Here is a 21242-nt window from a genome sequence, read left to right as displayed (position 1 = left end):
AATAAAATGATCAGTTTAAAAACAACAACAGACGACGTGTCTGAATTATTTGAAGCATAAATCATGCGGCCATAATAGCATTGTAGAGTGGAAAGGGACCCCAGAGGACAAACAGTCCAGCCCCCAGAAATGCAGGATTCTCCACTCGGTCCTGCGTGCCAGGTGGCCATCTGCGATAGGCGGAAAACAGATGGCAACATAAATCCTCTTAGCATTCTAAGTTGTTTTAAATGTGTTTGTGGAAGGCGGAATTAGGGGTTTGATTTCTTGTTCTTACCGTGTCTTTTGTCTTTTGTATTTTTATGCTGAGAAATAAAATAAAAACTTAACTGTTTCTCTATATATAGATAGATAAATACACACACCCCTTTCCTCCATGGAGCTCAAGGTGGTGTACATAATCCCCACAAACAACCCTATAAGATACACTGGCTCCTTGCATGCCTATTCAGGAGTAAGCTCCATTGATTTCAAACAGGACTTGCTCCCAGTCAAGTGTGCATAGGATTCTACCAGTTGGTGGTTCTAGCCCACCCAGGGATGGCTCTGGGCACAATTCCTGCATTGCAGAGGGTTGGACTAGATGACCCTTGGGATCCCTCCCAACTCTACAATTCTGAGCTAATGCATCACAGGGGTGGGGAGCAGGGACAGGGTGCCCTCCAGATGGTGATGGACTGCATCTTCCAACATGATGACCATTGGACATGCTGGCTGGGGCTGTAGGTAGCTAGAGACCTATGGGATCTGGAAGACCATTGGTTTTAAATTCCTGGTGCATGCAAAGCATGCAGGCCAAGCATCATTGGACCTAATGGTCAGGGGTCCTTTACCTATCATGTCTCCTGCTAGGAGTTGTTTCTTTTTGTTTTGTTTTGTTTATTTCTTATCAATTAAAAAATAACTCGGTGTGGCACGAGCAATTTTTTATTCTGAAAGTGTGATCCAGAGAAAATAGTTTGAGAACCACTGATCTAGTGTATGATGACCGGACACTTGGTTTCTGCTGACTCTGAAAATCTACTACAGAGAACTGGGGGCACACACACCCCAGCAGTATAGCCTGGGGGCTTGATGATAATTGAGGAGGGCAACACCTACAATGGGAAGCATCTTGCCTTCAAGGTGCCCCAAGTGTCTCTTAGTGTGCTTGCAGCAACAGACTAACATGACTATCCTTCTGCAGCTTAATACTAAGGTCACAGGTGATCCTGGGTCTTTAGTCCCAAGCATCTGGTATTCAGACGTAGACTGCATCTGCAGATGGAGGCTTTCTGTTTGGTAAAGCACCAAAGTACATATATTCATTCAATCAATCAATCAATCAATCAATAATTTATTATTTATACTCCGCCCATCTGGCTGGGTTTCCCCAGCCACTCTGGGCTAAACAGGGCTGCGTTCAGATGTCTTATAAAAGTCAGGTAGTTGTTTATCTCCTTTACATCTGATGGGAGGGCATTCAGCAGGAAGGGTGCCACTACCGAGAAGGCCCCCTGCCTGGTTCCCTGTAACCTCACTTCTTGTAGCGAGGGAACCGCCAGAAGGCCCTTGGAGCTGGATCTCAGTGTCCGGGCTGAACAATGGGGGTGGAGACGCTCCTTCAGGTATACAGGACCGAGACTGTTTAGGGCTTTAAAGGTCAGCATCAGCACTTTGAATTGTGCTAGGAAACATCCTGGGAGCCAATGTAGGTCTTTCAGGACTGGTGTTATGCGGTTGCTCCCAGTCACCAGTCGAGCTGCTGCATTTTGGATTTCTACAGTTTTATTTGTATGCTGCCTCCTTCCGTGGTTCAACCCATGCTCAAGGCAGCTTACAACATGAAAAAAACCATGTAACTACAACATAACATAGTCATAAACAATAAATAAAATACACATAAAAGATACCCAGCCCAACTGAGTGGTGCTGGTGGTGGTGCCTCAGATGCCAGTCAGGTAGAGCCTACGTTGTAGGGAGGTTTGATCCTTTACGCTTCTCATTAAACACACACACACCAGATGTTGGGCACAAACTAGGGAAGGATGTTGTATTTAGCTATTACTTTAGAGCTTCTTAGACTAGAGGTCTCCCCTCTACCCTTTTAGTCAAACGGGAGTATTTGGCTAAAGCCATGAGAAAAACGGGTCGCGCTAGGACCGCGCGGCGGCTCCTTTCTGCCGCTTCGCCATCTTTTCGCGAGCGCCGCTTCCCTTACCTTTCTGAGCCTGCGGAGGTGCCGTTGCCATCGCTCTCTCGCCTTCGCTCTGGCTTCATGGAAGCGGGTTCTCCGTTACAGCTGCTGTGCCGGGCGTGCCAGGTTCAAAGATGGCGGCCCTCCCGCGACCCCTGACAGCAGGTAGGCTCAGGGGGAGGGGGAGGCGCGAGGCGGAGCTCCGAGGCTGAGACCCCTTGGGTAGGTGGAGGGGGCCAGGTACCTGGAGAGAAGCTTTGCTTTGCACACCTTGATTTGTCCCTCTTTTTGCAGCCTCCTGGAGAAGGCAAGGTCTCTTCCATTGGGTCCGACCAAGGCTACGTCCGCACCACGCATTTAATGATACCACTTTAAACAGGCCTGACTCCCCTGCCAAGAAATATGGGAGCTGTAGTTTGTTAGAGGTGCAGAGAGTTGTTAGGAGACACCCCCGAGCTACAATTCCGAGAGTGGTTTAACAACCATAGAATAATAGAATTGGAGAGTAGAGTTGGAAGGGAACCTGAGGATCATCTAGTCCAACCCCCTGCAATGCAGGAATCTCAGCTAAAGCAAGCATGACAGCTGGCCATCCAAGCTTTGATCCAAGGAAGCAGAGTTCACAACCTCCTGAGGGAGTCCATTCCAAACAGCTCATTCTGTCAGAAAGTTTTTTTCTGATGTTTAGTCAGAATCTCCTTTTTTGTAATTTGAACCCATTGGTTCAAGTTCTGCCCTCTGGAGTAGGGGAAAACAAGTTTGCTCCTTTAGTACCCTTGGGTGCAGCTCATCAGGCCCTGGAGATTAAATTTATTTAAAGTAGCTAGGTGTTCCCTGACCACCTCTCTTCCTGCTTTGGGCTGCAGCTCCTCCTTGCATCATTTATTCTGTTATTGCCAGCTTGGCACTGCTTTCCTTTAGGGTGAAGGTGAGTTCCCTGGGGAACTCTGGGAATTGTAGTTCCGGGAGGAGAATAGGGGAGTCAGCACCTTTAACAAACTACAGTTCCCAGGATTCTATGTGAGAAGCAACAACTGCTTCAAGTGGCATGATACTGCTTTAAATGTATCATGCAGATGGGGCCTCCCTCGCCAATGTCAAGTTCTACTTAAATATCCCCCTCCCAGAGCTACAATTCCCAGAGTGGTTTAACAATCTGTTATGTTTAGCTGCTGGGGATTGCCCACGCGCCGGATCTCCAAGGCTGGCTGCTCTATGCCCACATGCCCATTCTCAACACACACACACACACACACGGATCTCCATGGCTGCTCCTTCACACCCACACACCCACCTGTTCTTCATGCCCACCCTACATACTTCCACGTTTCAGACATCGTGATATTTAGGCATATCACAATGTTTAGCTGGTGATGTATCATGATGTTGAAAACCGGATATTCCACAGCCCTAGTTGGAGGGGAATATGCAGGAATATGCAGCTGTCCTATACAGGGATCAGACCTGCAACTGTGGCATTATCAGCACCACGCTCTAAGGAACTGAGCTATCCAGTTGCTCATGGGCCATCCCCCCACCTCTTGAATTTCTGAGGGAGGTGGAATTGCCAAGAGGGTCCCCTGTGCAGACTCCTGGGAGGGTCTGAGGGAAGGAGGCATACTTTTCAATATTGGAGGCGTAATATCCTGAGTGCTCACTGGAAGGGCAGATTCTGAAGCTGAGGCTCCAGTACTTTGGCCACCTCATGAGAAGAGAAGACTCCCTAGAAAAGACCCTGGTGTTGGGAAAGATGGAGGGAACAAGGAGAAGGGGATGACAGAGAATGAGATGGTTGGACAGTGTTCTCGAAGCGACTGGCATGAGTCTGACCAAACTGCGGGAGGCAGTGAAAGATAGGCGTGCCTGGCGTGCTCTGGTCCATGGGGTCACGAAGAGTCGGACACGACTGAACAACAACAACAACAACAATATCCTTCCTCCACAATCTCACTATCTGTTCTAATGTGCTCCTGCACCTTGATGTGGTCTGTATCCTGCCAAGCCCCTTGGCTGCAAGGAGGGGGATTGTTTCCCATGTGACTTGGCAGAAGTATATGCGAAAAGGATCTAGGGGTTTTAGTAGACCACCAGAAGCTTCACATGAGTCCACAGTGTGATGCACCGGGGGGGGGGGGAGCTAAGGCTATTCAAGGCTGCATCAAGAGAAGTCTAGTGTCCAGATCAAGGGAAGTAATAATACCACTCTCTTCTGCCTTGGTCAGACCACATCTGGAATACTGTGTTCAATCCTGGGCACCACAATTTAAGAAGGATGTTGACAAGCTGGAATGTGTGAAGGGGAGGGCTGCTTTAGGATGATAAAGGGTCTGGAAGTCATGTCTTATGAGGAACTGTTGAAGGAGCTGGGTATGTTTATCTTGGAAAAGAGGAGACTGAGAGGACTAATAGATTCAAATTATAAGGAAGGAAATTCTGACTAAACATTAAAAAGAACTTTCTGACGGTAAGAGTGGCACGGACTCTCTTGGAAGCCGGTGGTCTCTTCTTTATTGGAGGTTTTTAAGCAGTGGTCGGATGGCCATCTGTCTTAGATTCTTTTGCTGTGATTCTGGCATTGGAGGGGGTTGGATTTTGCCTTGAATTTCTATCGATAATGACTGCGAGTGTGTGTGCTGCCGGGGTGCCCATGGGGGAACTAGCAAGTGCGGCACCTTCCACCACTAATTGAGAAAGCATTCTCTATGCATTGAAAACGAGACACTTGGGAACTCTCCAGAAGAAACAGAATGGAGAACACAAGGGCGAATGCCAAAGCATTCTAGGGAGTGCTGGATAGCCTTCTTTCTTTTCAAGTGTTAATTCCAAATGCTCGTTGTTTTGCTTATGAGGAGGAAAAGGTATAAAAAGGAGAATTCCTGGATGCTAAGATCCAAGTGTGGGGCAAGTACTCTTTGATGAGAAAACCACAGAGGAGATTTAAAGTCACAAAATATGCAGTAAAGTAAGGGGTGGAAATACAGGCTGTTAGACCTTTAAAATAAGGTTAACCATAATGCTAAGCAAACAAAAGAACCAGAGTCTGCTTCATTTGTGGCACCTGAGACAAGGACTCTGGTGAAAAGCACAGAGTGCCAGTTCTCTATTATTACCGGAGCTGGTATTAATGGTCAGGAAATGCCCAGATAAGCAGGTGCATTTTTAATTGCTGGCAGAAGCACCCCACAATTGATGGCTGCTTCATCTCCCACTCCTTTTTAATGGAATAGGGCTCTTCTCCAACATGAAGAATATGCCCATTCTCATTGTCACATCCAGACAAGTTAACACGGAGTACTTGTAGGTACAGAGCCTTGGTTTGGACCAGGGTATTGCTGCCATCATCACATAAACTGGTCTAATCCCCTTGTAGAAGCACCAGCCATCACAACCTCTTGTAGCTGTGGATTCCATAAGTTTAATTTTCCTTCCTTGGGGACATTCCCTGGCAAGAGGGATTGGCTGTTAAAACCACACTGCAAACTGTGGGTCTGTGAGGGGAACTGGAGTTCCCTAACAACTCTCAACAACAACAAACTACAGCACCCAGGATTCTTTGGGGAGGGAGCCATTACTGTTTGAAGTGGCACGATGCTGCTCTGAATGTATGGTGTCAGGCTGAAGGGAGAGTGACATCGAGTTGTATTAGTCTGAATGCCACACCGATCCAGTAGTTCTTGGAAAGTTGAACCAAAACTCCACCCCTTGGCATTTCCCCACAGCTCAGCATGAAGCAGGCATGCTGCACTGCCTGCAGTGGTTTCCAGAAATAAGAGCGTTTAGGAAGTGTGATAACCACGACAGACTAAATTTGGGGGTGGAAAAATGCAGAAGCCTGTTCATATTCACATTTTAACACATTAGCGAAAGTGACAATGTAAGACATTTTGCAGTGTGCTTAACAGCTGGGAGGATAAATGCCAAAGGTTTTCTCCCATAAAACTTTAGACTGATATATGGCACCTGGGAATCTCAAACTTGAGTGCAAGGAGTTGCTTCAAACCTGCTTGACGTCACAGTTGTGCAAGCAGTTCCTTCAGCATAACAAACCCTGAAAATGATGGTAAATGTATTTCCAGTGTCTATTAATACTAAAGCTAAATACCTTTCCCGTATTGAATAATAATAAGACTTCCTAACATCTAATACTTTGAACATTCAAAGCACTTCAGATGCATTATCTGGCTATAACCCTTACAAGAAGGATATTGCTGGACTCCAACTCCCATCATCCCTGTCTGTTGGCCCTGCTGGCTGGGGCTGATGGGAGTTGGAGCCCAAAGACCTCTGGGTTCCCCAGCCCTGCTGTACTCTGTCCACCCCACTGCGCCAGCTTTCTCTGGCCAAGGGGAATTAAGGCTGAAAGTCTACTGGACTAATGTCAGGGAGACCCTTCAGCCTCTGCTGATTTCTTATTTCCATTTTGTGTTGTGTGGTACCTGATTACAACACAACCTCTTAATGTAATGACATGCGGGAGATGGCCTGGAAAAGAGAGAAAGGTATGCATTGGTTTTGTTGCTTAATGCAAAGTGATTAGAAGTGGTTCCTTTCTCAATCTTTCTCTCTCGCTCTTCTTTTCAGGGCTTCTCAATTGGTTGAGAAAAAGAGCTGCTCCAACAGTGCGGACGTTGGCAGGTGCTGCTTCCTTGGCTCAGAAGTCTCTGTGGAAGCTGGGTCGACTGAACCATGTGGCTATCGCAGTGCCCAATTTAGAAAAAGCCACCTCTTTGTACAGGGATGTGTTGGGTGCTCAGGTGAGCAAAATGGTACCCCTTCCTGAACACGGCGTCTACACAGTATTCGTGGACCTGGGCAACACAAAGTTGGAGCTTCTGCACCCACTAGGGGAGAAAAGCCCAATCGCTGGTTTCCTGAAGAAAAACAAGGAGGGAGGAATGCACCATATCTGCATTGAGGTATTTCCACTCTGCTTTTGTATGGGCCTATGGCTGTAAATAAACATCTATCTATCTACTCTGCTTTCTTTTTGTTTGAAAATTGTTTTTTTTTTTTAATCACATTGAAAAACCTGGGTGCTTTATTTCATAGTAAGGCAGTGTATTTGAAATTCTGAGAATCCTAAGGTTTTCTTTACTACCTGATTTCTTCACTTCCTTTTAAGGTGTTAAATTTCTGGCCCTCATTAAGGTATGTTTTGAGAAGCTTGTTTGTGGATTGGGGTGATCTAATTTAGAAAAGAAGATGAGCAAGGGACCAATATGAAAGAGTTATATAAAACCTAGTGTGGTATGGAGACAGAGCTTCTCTCTATCCCCTTTCTCCCCTTTCTCATAGGAGTAGAACCCACTGAGGTCATCCAACAAATCTGAACTAAGAAAGATTTTAGGGCAGACGAAAGGAAGCACTTCTTTAAAAGCACATGGTTAAACTATGGGATTTTTTTTAATCACAGCTTGTATGGCTTTAAAAGGGGATTAGACAAATTCTGAGAGAAGCCTGAGGGTCAGTGGCTCTATAGACCCTGATCAGGCTTCTCTGAATGGCAGTTGCTGGAGGTCACAGGCAGGAGGGGCTATTGCCCTCATGTCCTGCGCCTGGTTTGCCACTCGCTGTGGGGAAACCATGCCCTACACACGCCTTTGGTTTGCAGCCCGGCTGTCCTTGGCTTGTTAGTTTTTAAAGCACAAACCTGTTTTCCAGCCTTTGCATCTCTTGTGATCTTCATCCACTTTTCTTTTTTTAACGTTGAGATTCAGTATTGTTTCCACCATATCCTACTTAGACAAAAGTGTTCTTTTCTTTTAAAGGTGAACAGTATAACAGATGCCATAGCTGAACTGAAGGAGAAGAAGATCCGTGTTTTGAGCGAAGAGCCCAGAATTGGGGCCCATGGGAAACTGGTGGTTTTCCTCCACCCTAAGGACTGCAACGGAGTCCTAGTGGAACTTGAGCAAGCCTGAGTTGTGATTCTAACTGTGTTAAGAAGACATTTATGCCTATACTAAGGGAGGAGATGAGGCACATTTTCTGTGTTTTAAAATTACTACTTCTGATTAACTTGTTATTGAGGGTTTTTTCCCTGACTGAAAAGCATTAATAATAATGTGATTTGCCTTAAGAAGGAAAATTTAAATCTTGAAACACCAGTCTTAATTTGGGAAGACACCTTTTGCTCACATGAACATCACCAAGATAAATTTTATTTGGGCTGGCTTAGGATTCCTTTGAACTGTATATTGCAACAGTAAGATGGGTGCATTTTACGCACACTCTCCCTTTGGGCATAATTTTGCATCCATTTGGTAGATTTCTAGGTCATCTGCCATCATCCTGCTCTACATTTGTAAGTGACAAGTGAGGCAAGGCGGGGTGTCTGTCCCCCCCCTTCCAGTAATTCCTTCAGTATTCCCTTAAGAAAACAGCCAGCAAGGCATCAACATATTCTCTGTGTTCATCAGTCTAAAGACTCATTGACTACTCCATTGATTGGTTCACTCAATCATAAGATGCTTATGGTCTTGTCTGGGTCCCCATGATTGCTAAGCAACTCTTCACTCCCCCCACCCCCATGAGAATTTGGGCACCTTTTGATTACCAATATTTGCTGTCATTTGATCACCAGTGTCACCTGCATAATTTATAGTAGTTTGTATGCATGTATTATTTTGAATTATTACTGATGGTGCATAATAAAACATCATTTTTGTTTCTCTACCTGTTTCTTTCTAAAACTAAATGAGCTTTAATTGGCAGCCCAAACTAACGAAATGAGTTTCAATAGGGACAAATGTCAGGTTCGGCACTTAGGCAGGAAGAACCAGCTGCACAAATATAGGATGGGAGACACCTGGCTTACTAGCAGTACATGTGAAAAGCATCTAGGGCAGGGGTAGGCAACCTAAAGCCCGGGGGCCGGATGCGGCCCAATCGCCTTCTCAATCCGACGGTCCGGGAATCAGCGTGTTTTTACATGAGTAATAATAATAATAATAATAATAATAATTTATACCTCGCCCATCTGTCTGGGTTTCCCCAGCCACTCTGGGCAGCTTCCAACAAAGATTAAAATACATTAAAATGTCGCACATTAAAAACTTTCCTAAACAGGGCTGCCTTCAGATGTTTCCTAAATGTCATGAAGTTGTTTCTCTCTTTGACATCTGATGGGAGGGCGTCCCACAGGGTGAGCGCCACTACTGAGAAGGCCCTCTGCCTGGTTCCCTGTAGCTTTGCTTCTCGCAGTGAGGGAACAACCAAAAGGCCCTCAGCGCTGGACCTCAGTGTCTGGGCAGAACGATGGGGGTGGAGACGCTCCTTCAGGACCGAGGCCGTTTGGGCTTTAAAGGTCAACACCAACACTTTTAATTGTGCTCGGAAACATACTGGGAACCAATGTAGGTCTTTCAGGACCGGTGTTATATGGTCTTGGCGGCCACTTCCAGTCACCAGTCTAGCTGTCACATTCTGGATTAGTTGTAGTTTCCGGGTCACCTTCAAAGGTAGCCCCACATAGAGTGCATTGCAGTAGTCCAAGCAGGAGATAACTACTCTTGCGAGACAGTCTGCAGGCAGGTAGGGTCTCAGCCTGCATACCAGATGCAGCTGGTAGACAGCTGCCCTGGATACAGAACTGATCTGCGCCTCCATGGACAGCTGTGAGTCCAAAATGACTGCCAGGCTGCACACCTGGTCCTTCAGGGGCACAGTTATCCCATTCAGGACCAGGGAGTCCTCCACACCATCAATTACCAAATTTTTACTTATCCATACCCCATCTATTCTACTATATGATTTATTGGGTTGGGAAAAATAAGTGAACTCTTTTCCAATAGGGTGTTTATGCTGCCACACATCTAGATGAATTTTTTTTTACCATATCCGAAAAGCTTTTTGGTAATCTCCCTTCATTTTCCCCACTTCCTCTCTGTGATCTATCCAGCTCTGGTTCCATCACTCCATTTAAATATCCTATTACAACAACTCTTTTATCTGTGTATTGCATTAATAGTAATCTTAACTTAGTATAGAATTCTGCCTTTCTCCTGTTTGGGCCATAAACTCCAGCTATTACGATAGGTTCCCCTTCTAGTATTATTTTAATTATAACAATTCTTCCCTCTTTATCTTTTTATATTAATTCTGGCTCAAATTTGCTTCTAAAATGCTTTTATTTAAAATGCATCTCTGGGTTATTTGTGGGGCATACAAATTCGTTCACCCCCCCAAAAAAAATATTATAGTCCGGGCCCCCACAAGGTCTGAGGGACAGTGGAGCAGCCCACAGCTGAAAAAGGTTGCTAACCCCTGATCTAGGGGTTTTAGTAGACCACCAGAAGCTTGACACGCGTCCACAGTGTGATGCAGCGGGGGTGGGGTGGGGTGAGGAGCTAAGGCTATTCAAGGCTGCATCACAAGAGAAGTCTAGTGTCCAGATCAAGGGAAGTAATAGTACCACTCTCTTCTGCCCTGGTCAGACCACATCTGGAATACTGTGTTCAATTCTGGGCACCACAATTTAAGAAGGATGTTGACAAGCTGGAACGTGTGCAGAGGGAGACCAAGATGATCAAGGCAGGGTCTGGAAACTAATCCTTGTGAGGAGCGCTTGAAGGAACTGGGTATGTTTAGCCTGGAAAAGAGGAGACTGTGAAGAGATATGATAGCCTCTTCACATATCTCAAGGGCTGTCACATGGAAATAGGAACAAGCTTGTTTTCTCTTGCTCTGGAGGGTAGGAGCCAAACCAATGGCTTCAACTTATAAGAAAGGAGATTCCGACTAAACATCATGAAGAACTTTCTGGCAGTAAGAGCTGTTGGGCAATGGAACAGTCTCCTTTGGGAGTTGGTGGCCTCTCCTTCCTTGGAAGTTTTTAAGCAGAGGTTGGATGACCATCTGTCATGGATGCTTTAGCTGAGATTCCTTCATTGTAGGGGGTTGGACTAGATGACCCTTGGTGTGCCTTCCAATTCTACAATTCTATGAACCCTATGCATGTTTGTCACTTTCAATGAGGCTTATCTCCAGGTAACTGGGAATAAGATTACAATCTTAGTTTACTGAAACAGTGGGTACCCGGGACAGGAGAAGTTGGTTCTGAAGAGGGAGCAATTTAAATAATGCAGATGGAGTCTAGAGAGAGCAAATAAATCCTGATAATACTTTACTAGGGAAAACTGAAGAACAGTGTATAATTTGAGGGAAAACAAACGGAGAATCAGAGAGAAGTTTTGTCTTTCTTACTGCAGGCCTTGTACATAGCAGAGAGACACTCAACTAAACCATACTGAGAAAAAACTTACGAAGACCCACACAGCCAATTGCAGCATCTGCTAACAGATCCCCCACCACAATGCTTCTTGGTTAGATGACTTAAAGGTAAAGGTAAAGGACCCCTGACAGTTAAGTCCAGTCACATACAACTCTGGGGTTGTGGTGCTCATCTCGCTTTATAGGCCGAAGGAACTGGCATTTGTCTGCAGACAGTTTTTCCGGGTCATGTGGCCAGCATGACTAAGCCACTTCTGGCGCAACAGAACACCGAAACCAGAGGAGCGCACGGAATTGCCCACTGGTCTGAGGGCAGCTGGGAACACAACTCCATTCTCCAACACCTCACTGCGGCTGCCCACCCTCAGCATCAGAGGAGTCAACTCCTAGGGGCCAAGGTCCCTTCACCCCCCTCCCAATAAAATATTTGAGGGGGCCAGCCCCCCCCCCCAAAGTTGATAAGTATTGCCATTCAAATGCTATATGTTTGTCATGTCATGTTATCAATTTTGTGAGGTGGGGCTTACCTGGTCCTCCCACCCCAATATTTTATTCAAGTTGGCATCCCTGCTCAGCATTTATTGCCTATGGCAGATGCCTCCTCCTGCCTCATGGTAGGGGCAGCCTCAATTTCACCTTATGTCTCACACATCCTCCCTTCTGCCTTTTGCACACAGCTAGTGAGCCAGTGTGGTGTAGTGGTTAAGAGCGGTAGACTCATAATCTGGGGAACCGGGTTCGCGTCTCCGCTCCTCCACATGCAGCTGCTGGGTGACCTTGGGCTAGTCACACTTCTCTGAAGTCTCTCAGCCCAACTCACCTCACAGAGTGTTTGTTGTGGGGGAGGAAGGGAAAGGAGAATGTTAGCCACTTTGAGACTCCTTCAGGTAGTGAAAAGTGGGATATCAAATCCAAACTCCACTCCTCCTCCTCCTCCTCCTTCTTCTTCTTACCTATAACAGCTGTGCCTTATATGTTATGACTATGTTGCTGTGTTACATTTCCCACCCATCACCCACTGTTTTTGGGGAGGTGTAGGTTTTTTGTTTGTTTGTTTGAATAAGTGATTTAAAAATAGCTTGCCCAATCACAGAGAAATTAAAAATTGCCCCACAAAATTCCCATTCCCCCAACATGGCCCCCAGTGGCTGAGCATGGCATTTCCTGCTTCAGTATGCTCTTCCCTTGTCATCTGCCTTTTAATGAACTATCAGGTTTATGGTAAAATATTCCAATTCTTCCTCTGTTTTTATGTTTTTATGCTTTTCCTTAAGGGGAGCATAAAACACCTTCTTAATAGCACCCCTAATTAAGAGCACATTAAGCTCACACATTTTATATAGCACTTTCCGGGGGAGACACAGAGAGAAAGCAAACTTTGATTTCTGCTATAATTTTACCTTCAGTCAAAACTGAATAATTCATCACCCGGCAATGTCTAATGTATAGTTGAATGTGTAATACCCCCAAGTTGTAAGAGACTTCATTAAGGCCTGATTTCAGAAACGGACGCAAGTAACTGCTCTACTTAACTGGAGTGCTGGTCTATCTGCTTTTCCATCTGTAACATCATTTTACATATATCCAAAGGAAACTGATGGCCTCCTAAAGAGGACAAACCACTAAAGGGCAGGGTGAGAGAATCAAGTGAAAAAGCCTATGAGCAAGAATATTGAAAGGCTCTCAATACTATGCTTTCTAATGTTTTGCAGGTGAAGAGATCTGTACAATGTGCTCTCATAAGAGTCTCCACCAATTTATTTCACACCACTGAAGGCCCTGTCCTGCCTGGCATATGGAGGCTGTATTCAGCATACCCTGAAACAGCTTCCATCCACTGCTTTTTAAAAATCAAGCTGTGGGTTGTCCTTTCGCTTTAAAAATATAGTAGACTGTAACAGTGGTTCAGAACATACCTTAGGCCACGTTCCAGTGAAATGGCAGGATGTGCACTGCTATGGTGCTTGTGAACATTCATTTATTTAAGAACATCAGAAGTGCCTGCTGGATCAGGCCAAAGGGGGAGGCATCTAGGCCAACACCCTGTTCTCACAGTGGGCAACCAAATGTCTGTGGGGAACCTGAAAGCAGGCTCTGAGCACAGGAGCCCCCTCCCCACCTGTGGCTTCCAGCAACTGGGATTCAGAAGCATTACCGCCTCCCACCATGGCTAGCAGCTATGGGTCGCCCTCTCCTCCACAACTGGCTAAACCTCTCTAAAAGCCATCCAGCTTGGTGGCCGTCACAGCCTCCTGGGGGAGCAAATTCCATAAGTCAACTCTGTGCTGCTTGAAGGACTTCCTTTGATCTGTGCTGAACCTTTCATCATTCAGCTTCATTTGATGTCCACAAGTTCTAGTGTTATGAGAGAGGGAGAAAAGAATTTCTCTATCCACTTTCTCCATGCCATGAACAATTTTATAAACTCCCACCATGCCATCTCTCACACACCTTTTCTCTAAACTAAGAAGTCCCAAATGCTGCAACCTTTCTTCATAGGCAAGTCACTCTGCCCCCTTGAAAACTTTGGTTGCCCTTTTCTGAAACTTTTCCAACTCTACAATATTTTTGCCTGCCATCCAAATCTCCAAGTACAGTAGTGTGAGATTCCAGGAGGTTCCCCAGGGTTCGGTTTCCTTCAGAATGAGGTACAGCAGACTGTGGTGTTTTTATGATATATAGTTTATTTACACATTCATTCATTCATTCATTCATTCATTCATTTACAGAGCCACTGCCTTTGTTACCTTAATGGCCCATGCTGGCCCTTACCTCAACAGGAAACTAGCCTGGCTTTTCCAGGAATTAAATCTGCACTGGATCCAGGAATTAGAGGATGGCTCTAATTCATATTTCACAGGAGTCCTTTGAACATTGTTATCATCAATAATATATGAAATAATTTGCCAAGCAGATGAAAAAGAATCTTTTTTACATTTGCCCTCTAGCATACTTTCATTTTTGAGTTAATTTTTCAACAGTGGCTATAGACCAGTTTTCACTATAAAATAATAAATCCTTATTTAATCCTTCTAAATATTTCCATTTTTTTGCAATAACCACCATGGCAATTAACAATAAATATAGAATCTACTCTTTATTCAAACCATCTTCAGTTGTTCCATCCATATCCCTAACCAAAGTGTGCTGAAAGGTTGGTCCTTTGTTTCATCATCCATCATCCACACTAATTAAAGAACTAGAGAGTCAGTTGCATCTCTTTGCTTAACCCTACACAAAGCCATTCCCATAGCATGAGACAAATAAGGGCTATAAAAACAAAACACTTTTGCAAGGAGCAGGATTAATAATAGGGCTGTAGCTCAGCAGCAAAGCATCTGCTTTTCGTGCAGAGGGCCCCAGAGTAGATCTTAGGCTGCATACACACTACACCATTAATTCCAGTAGCACCTTAGAGCAGTGTTTTTCAACCTTTTTTGGGCAAAGGCACACTTGTTTCATGAAAAAAATCACAAGGCACACCACCATTAGAAAATGTTAAAAAAATTAACTCTCTGTCCATATTGACTATATATAAAGTAATTTTCCCACGGCACACCAGGCAACATCTCGCGGCACACTAGTGTGCCGCGGAACAGTGGTTGAAAAACACTGCCTTAGAGACCAACCGAGTTTGTTCTTGGTATGAGCTTTCGTGTGCATGCACACTTCTTCAGATACACTGAAACAGAAGTCACCAGATCCTTAAATATAGCTTCCGATGCACATTAATACACCATTAATGTGCATCGGAAGCACATTTTCCCCTAACAGAATTCTGGGCATTGCTGAGAATTCTGACTCTATGACGGGTAAACTACAGCGCCCAGAATTATTTGAGGGAAAGAATGTGCTTGCCAGAGGAGACAATGCTGGACCAGAAGGACCCAGCAAAGGGCAGTTTCCAATGTTATGGACACAACACAGGAGTCCTGGGTTCAAACCATCTAGTTCTGCTAGATATTAGTGGTACTTTGGGTTCTCAAATGCTTTGGTTCCCAAACACTGAAAACCCGGAAGTGTGTGTTCTGGTTTTCGAACATTTTTCGTAAGCCAAACATCCGATGTGGCTGTTGGCCATTGTTTCCGGGCGCCTGCACCAATCAGAAGCTGCACCTTGGTTTCCAAACATTTCAGAAGTCAAATGGACTTCCAGAACAGACTAAGTTTGGTGCTTTTGCTATTTATTTTGCATTTTTGTTTTTGAGGCTTTTTTGGTTAATTTGTTTTTGTGACTTTGTGGATGATAATTTTTATCATCTACAATGCTGTCGTATTTATTTTATAGTACAGTACATTGATTATTGCTTTCATTTTATGGATCAATGATCTCGCTAGATAGTAAAATTCATGTTAAATCGCTGTTTTAGGGGTTGTTTTTAAAAGTCTGGAACAGATTAATCTGTTTTGCATTACTTTCTATGGGAAAGTGTGCCTTGGTTTTGGAATGCTTTGGTTTTGGAATGGACTTCTGGAATGGATTAAGTTTGAGAACCACTGTATTGCTGTCTCTGCACCTCAGGTTTCTTCTATCTGAAAAAGGGGGAAATATGAATTGTAATATCACAGGGTTGCAAAGTATTTTGCATAGACTTTCCCAGATGCATTAGAACATTATTATCTATATGGTGTGCTCTGCTACAGTCCTGATTTCCCAACAGCCTCATGTTGGTTTTAAATTATGCAGAATTGTCATGAAATTGAATTCTTGCACTGTCAGGGGAGGTAACATGCAGCTAGATCTTGGAAGGGAGATGCATGCATGGATACAAGGTGGTGATCAAAGTTGCTCTTGTATGGAGGCACACAGAATCCTGCCCCTGCCCCTGCCCCCATCATTGATGAACGTGGCCACCTAAAACAGGGACACTCTTTTTCTAATAACACCAGCAACAACTCAACATAGCCACAAGGAAACCCAATAAATATTTAAGTAAAAACTCCCTATACAGGGGCGGTCTGCCCTTGAATCCTGGCTACAACAACCATGCCTGCACTAGCGAGAATGTAGAAGCATCACAAAGGCTATTTCAGCGGAACCTCCCTATACAAAGGCAGTCTACATTTGAATACTGGCTTGCAACCATATCTGCACCAAGCAAGCTTCCAGCAGCACTGTAGGGACTACTTAACTACAGGGGCAGTCTACCCTCGCACCCCAGCTTGCAACTACCTCCGCGCCAAGCCAGTTTCCAGAAGCTCCGCAAGGACTGCTTCGGCGGAGCCTCCCCGTGCAGGAGCAGTCTACCTTGGAAAACCCACCCCCCACCCCTGCACGCGCCCCCAGCCAGCTTCTCCCGAAGCCCCGCGCCCGGATTGGCCTCGTTGGGAAGCCCCGGAGGGCTGCGAGGCGGCCGCTCCCTGCCAGCCCCGCTGCCGCGCGCGTCTTCGGGCTGCAGACTGGAGGCGCGCGGCTCCATGCAGGTTCCCGGGCGCGCTCGGCGCACTCAGCTTCCCGGGTTAATTAGTAGTCTCCGTGTGTGGCTGTGAAGCAGGAGAAGAAGAAGAAGCCGTACAAAAGAGCCGTTGCAGCTGCGGATGCTGCGGATGCTGCTGCTGCTGTTCCCCTCCTCCTCCTCCTCCTCCAGACTCTCCCCCCTTTCCTCCTCCTCCTCCTCCTCCTGGTCTTCCTCAGGCCGCCTGCAAGGAGTCCAGCTCCTTCCTCGGGGGAGGACAAATCATCTCCGCCTTGCCCTGGCCAGGTAAGGAAGGGGGCGCGCGCAAGGCTGGGCTGTGCCCACCAGGGAGGGAGGGAGGCGGGCGAGCGAGACAAAGCCCCAGCCCTCAAGGGGATGGGGATGGACGCAAAGGGCTTTGAAGCTCCCAGCTCTCCTGTGCATCCTGAACAGAGGTGGGTGTTTCTGCATGGATGCCACCCGCTCCTGGGGGCTCCTTTATTCTCGAAAGTAAGGGGAGGGGGAGATCGGGCCATAGCTAGGGGCGCAGAAACCCTGAGCCTTCCAGGCTACGCTTTTTGGATGGGGGGGGGGGGATGCAGACACACTCTTTTTGCACAGGGTGGGATGATGAGGTCCAAGGAATAGTGCTCCTTCTTCCCTCTCTGCATTTTTTTTTTTGGGGGGGGGGGTAATGCCCTCGGAGGACACACCTGTACCCCCCCCCTCTTCATACCCCTCCCTCGCTCAACTTTTGGGAGTGCAATGCAGGATGCTGTTTGCTAGGGCGCTGCATTCCTATTTGCCACCCTTCCTGGCTCCTCTCTTTCCATCTCTGCAAACCCCCCCCCCCAAAGAAACCCATCCTCCACCCACAGTTCCCTTCCCTACTGGGAGGAGAGTGTGGACTTGTGTGTCGGAAGTCATATAGCCTTATCTCACTAGGTATTTATTGTTGTTGTTGTTGTATTTATTTTAAAGCAGTGCAGGTGATTTGGGGGCAGATAGAGCACAAAGTGCATGAGAAACCGTGCAAGTGTGTACTGCAGGGGCTTTGGAGGGGGGGGTAGATGTTATCCACTTTCCTTCTTTCCTCCCATCCACTGAAAGGCACACATTTATGGGGGGGGCAGAGCACTTAGAAGTATCACAGTCCCAATGCCTTTGGGTATTTCATTGGTCTGTTTTTGTTTTGTTTTGTTTTTTTAGCATTTTCTGCTAAGATGTGGGTGACGAGGGCAAGGCAATGCCCCCCACCCACCCACTAGGCTGGCCAATCTGTTGCTATGGCTTGGGGCTCAGAGGAATGAACAGTTGTGCCTGTGTGCAGGGGAGGTTTGGGTTGTGTATGTCTGGTTTGCAAGGAGACATGGAGACTAAGCAGGGAGATTTTCTCCTCCTGGCACAACCATGGCATCTTTTTTATTCTCTGCTATTGTGGGATTTGCAGAGAGGGAGAGAGAGATTTGCTAGCCAAGCCACACTGGCTGATCTCCCTCGTAGAGGAGAGGGAGAACCGTCTCCATCCAGAAAAGAGGCAAGGAGAGCAGAACCTCCCTTTAAGACCCCCAAGTCTCTTTGCTTTGTTCCGGGTTAACCTGCCATCACTGTCATTCCTTGTGATGTGCCCTCCATCATCTATCTTTCAACACTGATTTTTTTTATTTATTTTAAAAACCTGTTCTGTGATTTAATCCTTGTGACAGAAGTCCTGTGGCATCTGAAAGATTAGCAGATTGATCATAGGGTGAGCTCAGATGCATATGATGTTTTGCTTAGCCGGACTGACACATCTGCCCTCCCAGGATCTGTGTCTCCAGCACCGTCTTCCTGATACACAGGATTGGCAGGTGTAAAATGAAACTGGATGTCAGGGCAGAAGGCCAGGCAACCCCCCCCCCCCCCGAAGGGTATGTGGGGAACGTGAGGGAGCTGGATGATTGTTTGCTCCAGAGTCCAAAATTGAGTAATGATACCTGCATGGGACAGAGCCCTCCAAATCCTCTTCCGACCACATTCTGACCTTCTATGGGTCCAGATATCACACGTGTTTTCTGACCTTGTATTTTGCTCCCAGGTGCGCAATGCTGATGGATTGGCAATAGATTTGTTTTAGTCAAGGTGGAAAGATGGAAGAAGGAAAACCAGGGAAATTCAGCATATTTCTCCCCTTCTCTCTTTCCCCGAGTTTTCCATATATATATGGATATATGCCTCTGGTGTGGCAACTGAATTGAAGCTTTTGATCGAGTTATTTCCTCCCCTCCGTAATGAGGTCTGGAGGGAGAAGCTACTCAATTAAAAATTCTCCGCTTCATCTTTCTTGGGGTAAACAGCGTGACAAATTATAACCTGGTTTTCTTCTCTCTATTCCCCCCCCACCACCTTCATTCTGCTTGGATAATTCTCTCAGATGTTAGCACTGGATGAGGGGTGGGGGAGGGGTGGGTTCCCCTCCCTCATCCAGCCCTTAAACACTGAAATTGGGACACAGACCAGAATACTTGAATTGCTGGCAGAATGCTTGAATTGCTGCATTCATGAAATTATTGTGCTTGGTGCTCCATACCTCCTGGCAGCATTTGTGACATGGAAATGGGTCCTCTGGTGTTTATGTGTCAAGGGAGGTTGGGCAATGTGCTCTGTGTGCCCCCAGTGAGAAAGTGTGCACTAAAAACCCCCACCCCAAACCAGCCCCCCTATGTAGATTGTAGCAATGGTGAATCCTGCCTATGGAGGTGTGGGCTTTGGAAGACCAGTTTGCCACAGGCCGGTTGGCGCCTGTGGCTGAGAATTTCCACCTCAGAGCCTGAGGTTGCCCCGTGCCTGATGTTCAGCCCTTGCTGTGCATGGCGCTGGTGGAAGGCTGGGTTTATAAGACCTGCAGAGTTGGACTGCAGAGGGTCAGTGGAGCCTGCCTTTGGAGGGTGTCCAGGGCCTGATTCTGCTTTCGGTCCAGAATGCAGCAGTGATGATAGAAATTATAGGCCCCATTGAACATGGTGGGACCTCTGAGCAAACATGCGTAGGCCTTGTGGTGTTCTATGAAAATCACTCTGGTTACCAATATGCCTCACTCTATCGAGTTCTTCTTAGTCTTTCCTCTTAACACACAGGATGATTTATCCTGTGTCATGATGTCTACACAATGTGCATTTTTCTGTCACCTCCCTCCCCCCCCGGCCTTTTATTTCCTCTGCTGGACTAGGGAGATCTGGGTTCAAATCCCCACTCAGCCACAAAGCTCAGAACTTGAAGCAAGCACAATTCTGTGAGCTTGAGCTTCTTGGAAAAAGGTTGGATTTAGAAATGTAATTGGTTTTGACTTTATTAGTTACATATATAAAAATAACACCAACAGATTTCCGTCCCCCTCCCTTCCCATTATGTGACACTTCAGAATTTCTAACTCTCCCAGTTTGGAATTTGCTTATTGCCGATACTCTTCTCCTTCAGTGCAAGGCATATTATCCTTTTTCTCTAGTGTCCTTGTGAAGTTGGAAAACTGAAGGTGACTGAATGCTCTCAGACTTGATGCTCTGTTTTGAAAGTCTTCCCAGTGAAATGCCTGAAATATTTGATTATTTATTATTGTGTTCAGTTACATTTTACTTTTATCTGACTACATAAAAAATGGGATGCAGGGGGGGGGGTGTAAATTGTAACATGGATTAAGGTTTTCCCCATATTGTGGGGGAGGTAAATAGTTTGCCCCTGGGATGCCATTCTTAGCTGCAGTTTTGTGAAGGGCTTAACATGCAGTTCCGATTTGAGGGTTTGGGCCTTGATTAAATGTGCTCGGTTTCTCCTTTCATAATGTTGCTGTGAGGATGTTGCGGATTTGCTCTTGGCTTGGGGTTTGTGATGCAATGCAAGCTTGGGGGAGGCTGGGAGGCTGTCTCAGCTTAGCCTCATGGAGGTGGGCAATGTGGACCTCTGGATGTTGCTGGACTGAAGCACCCATCATCTTTCACCATGTAGGCTGATAGGAGTTGTGGTTGCACAGCTGCTGGGGGTGTGTGTGTGTGTTGCTAGCCTCGTGCAATGGGCCACCAGCAATTAAAGCAGCAGCTCTGCAGACTTGACACCTAGGAAGAGATGTGGTGTGTAAACTGGTTACTGTACTCTTTCATGCTACTGAGGCTACGGGTGTGGGAGAAATGTGATTCAGTTCACATTTAAAGGTGGATCTATTTAAAAGTGGATCTATACTTTGCAAAATGATACAAGAACCAAAACAAAGCCATCGTTGGAAATTTGCACTTCTCTGAATTTTGCAGTGCTGTTCTCCCACTGAGTAATGTGTGCAAGAATGCATAGGGTTAGGCAAAGTGTGCCTCAAAATGCATATGTAACATACAAAATTCTGTATTAGCGTTAGGCAGAAATGCGTACCAAAAATTGCATATGAAAATGTGTCTATTGGGAGAATTTTGTAC

The 21242-nt window shown here is 46.0% G+C and overlaps 2 protein-coding genes across 3 annotated transcripts in view; both read left to right on the top strand.

Moving 5' to 3' along the window:
* The first annotated feature begins 2194 nt into the window (after positions 1-2194).
* Positions 2195-8851, top strand: MCEE (methylmalonyl-CoA epimerase). Its single transcript, XM_033167521.1, has 3 exons — positions 2195-2341; positions 6758-7092; positions 7945-8851. The coding sequence occupies exons 1-3, from the start codon at positions 2311-2313 to the stop codon at positions 8095-8097; spliced, it is 519 nt and encodes a 172-aa protein (XP_033023412.1). The 5' UTR covers positions 2195-2310; the 3' UTR covers positions 8098-8851.
* Positions 8852-17087: 8236 nt separating this feature from the next.
* The window catches only part of APBA2 (amyloid beta precursor protein binding family A member 2), a 104147-nt gene continuing 99992 nt past the window's right edge, over positions 17088-21242 (top strand). For both annotated transcript variants that reach the window (XM_033166730.1, XM_033166729.1), the window contains exon 1: positions 17088-17109. The gene's annotated coding sequence lies outside the window, so the exon portion shown is untranslated. The remainder of the gene's footprint in view (positions 17110-21242) is intronic.

This window comes from Lacerta agilis, chromosome 13, assembly GCF_009819535.1.
Source record: "Lacerta agilis isolate rLacAgi1 chromosome 13, rLacAgi1.pri, whole genome shotgun sequence".
NCBI lineage: Eukaryota > Metazoa > Chordata > Lepidosauria > Squamata > Lacertidae > Lacerta > Lacerta agilis.
Note: the sequence above shows the minus strand (reverse complement) of the source record. Positions and strands in the feature narration are given on the sequence as shown.

Coding starts and splice junctions, on each gene's coding strand:
- MCEE (XM_033167521.1), top strand. CDS start 2,311: ATGGCGGCCCTCCCGCGACCCCTGACAGCAG. Junction 2,342..6,757: donor CCCGCGACCCCTGACAGCAG/GTAGGCTCAGGG, acceptor TCTTCTTTTCAG/GGCTTCTCAATTGGTTGAGA. Junction 7,093..7,944: donor TGCACCATATCTGCATTGAG/GTATTTCCACTC, acceptor TTTCTTTTAAAG/GTGAACAGTATAACAGATGC.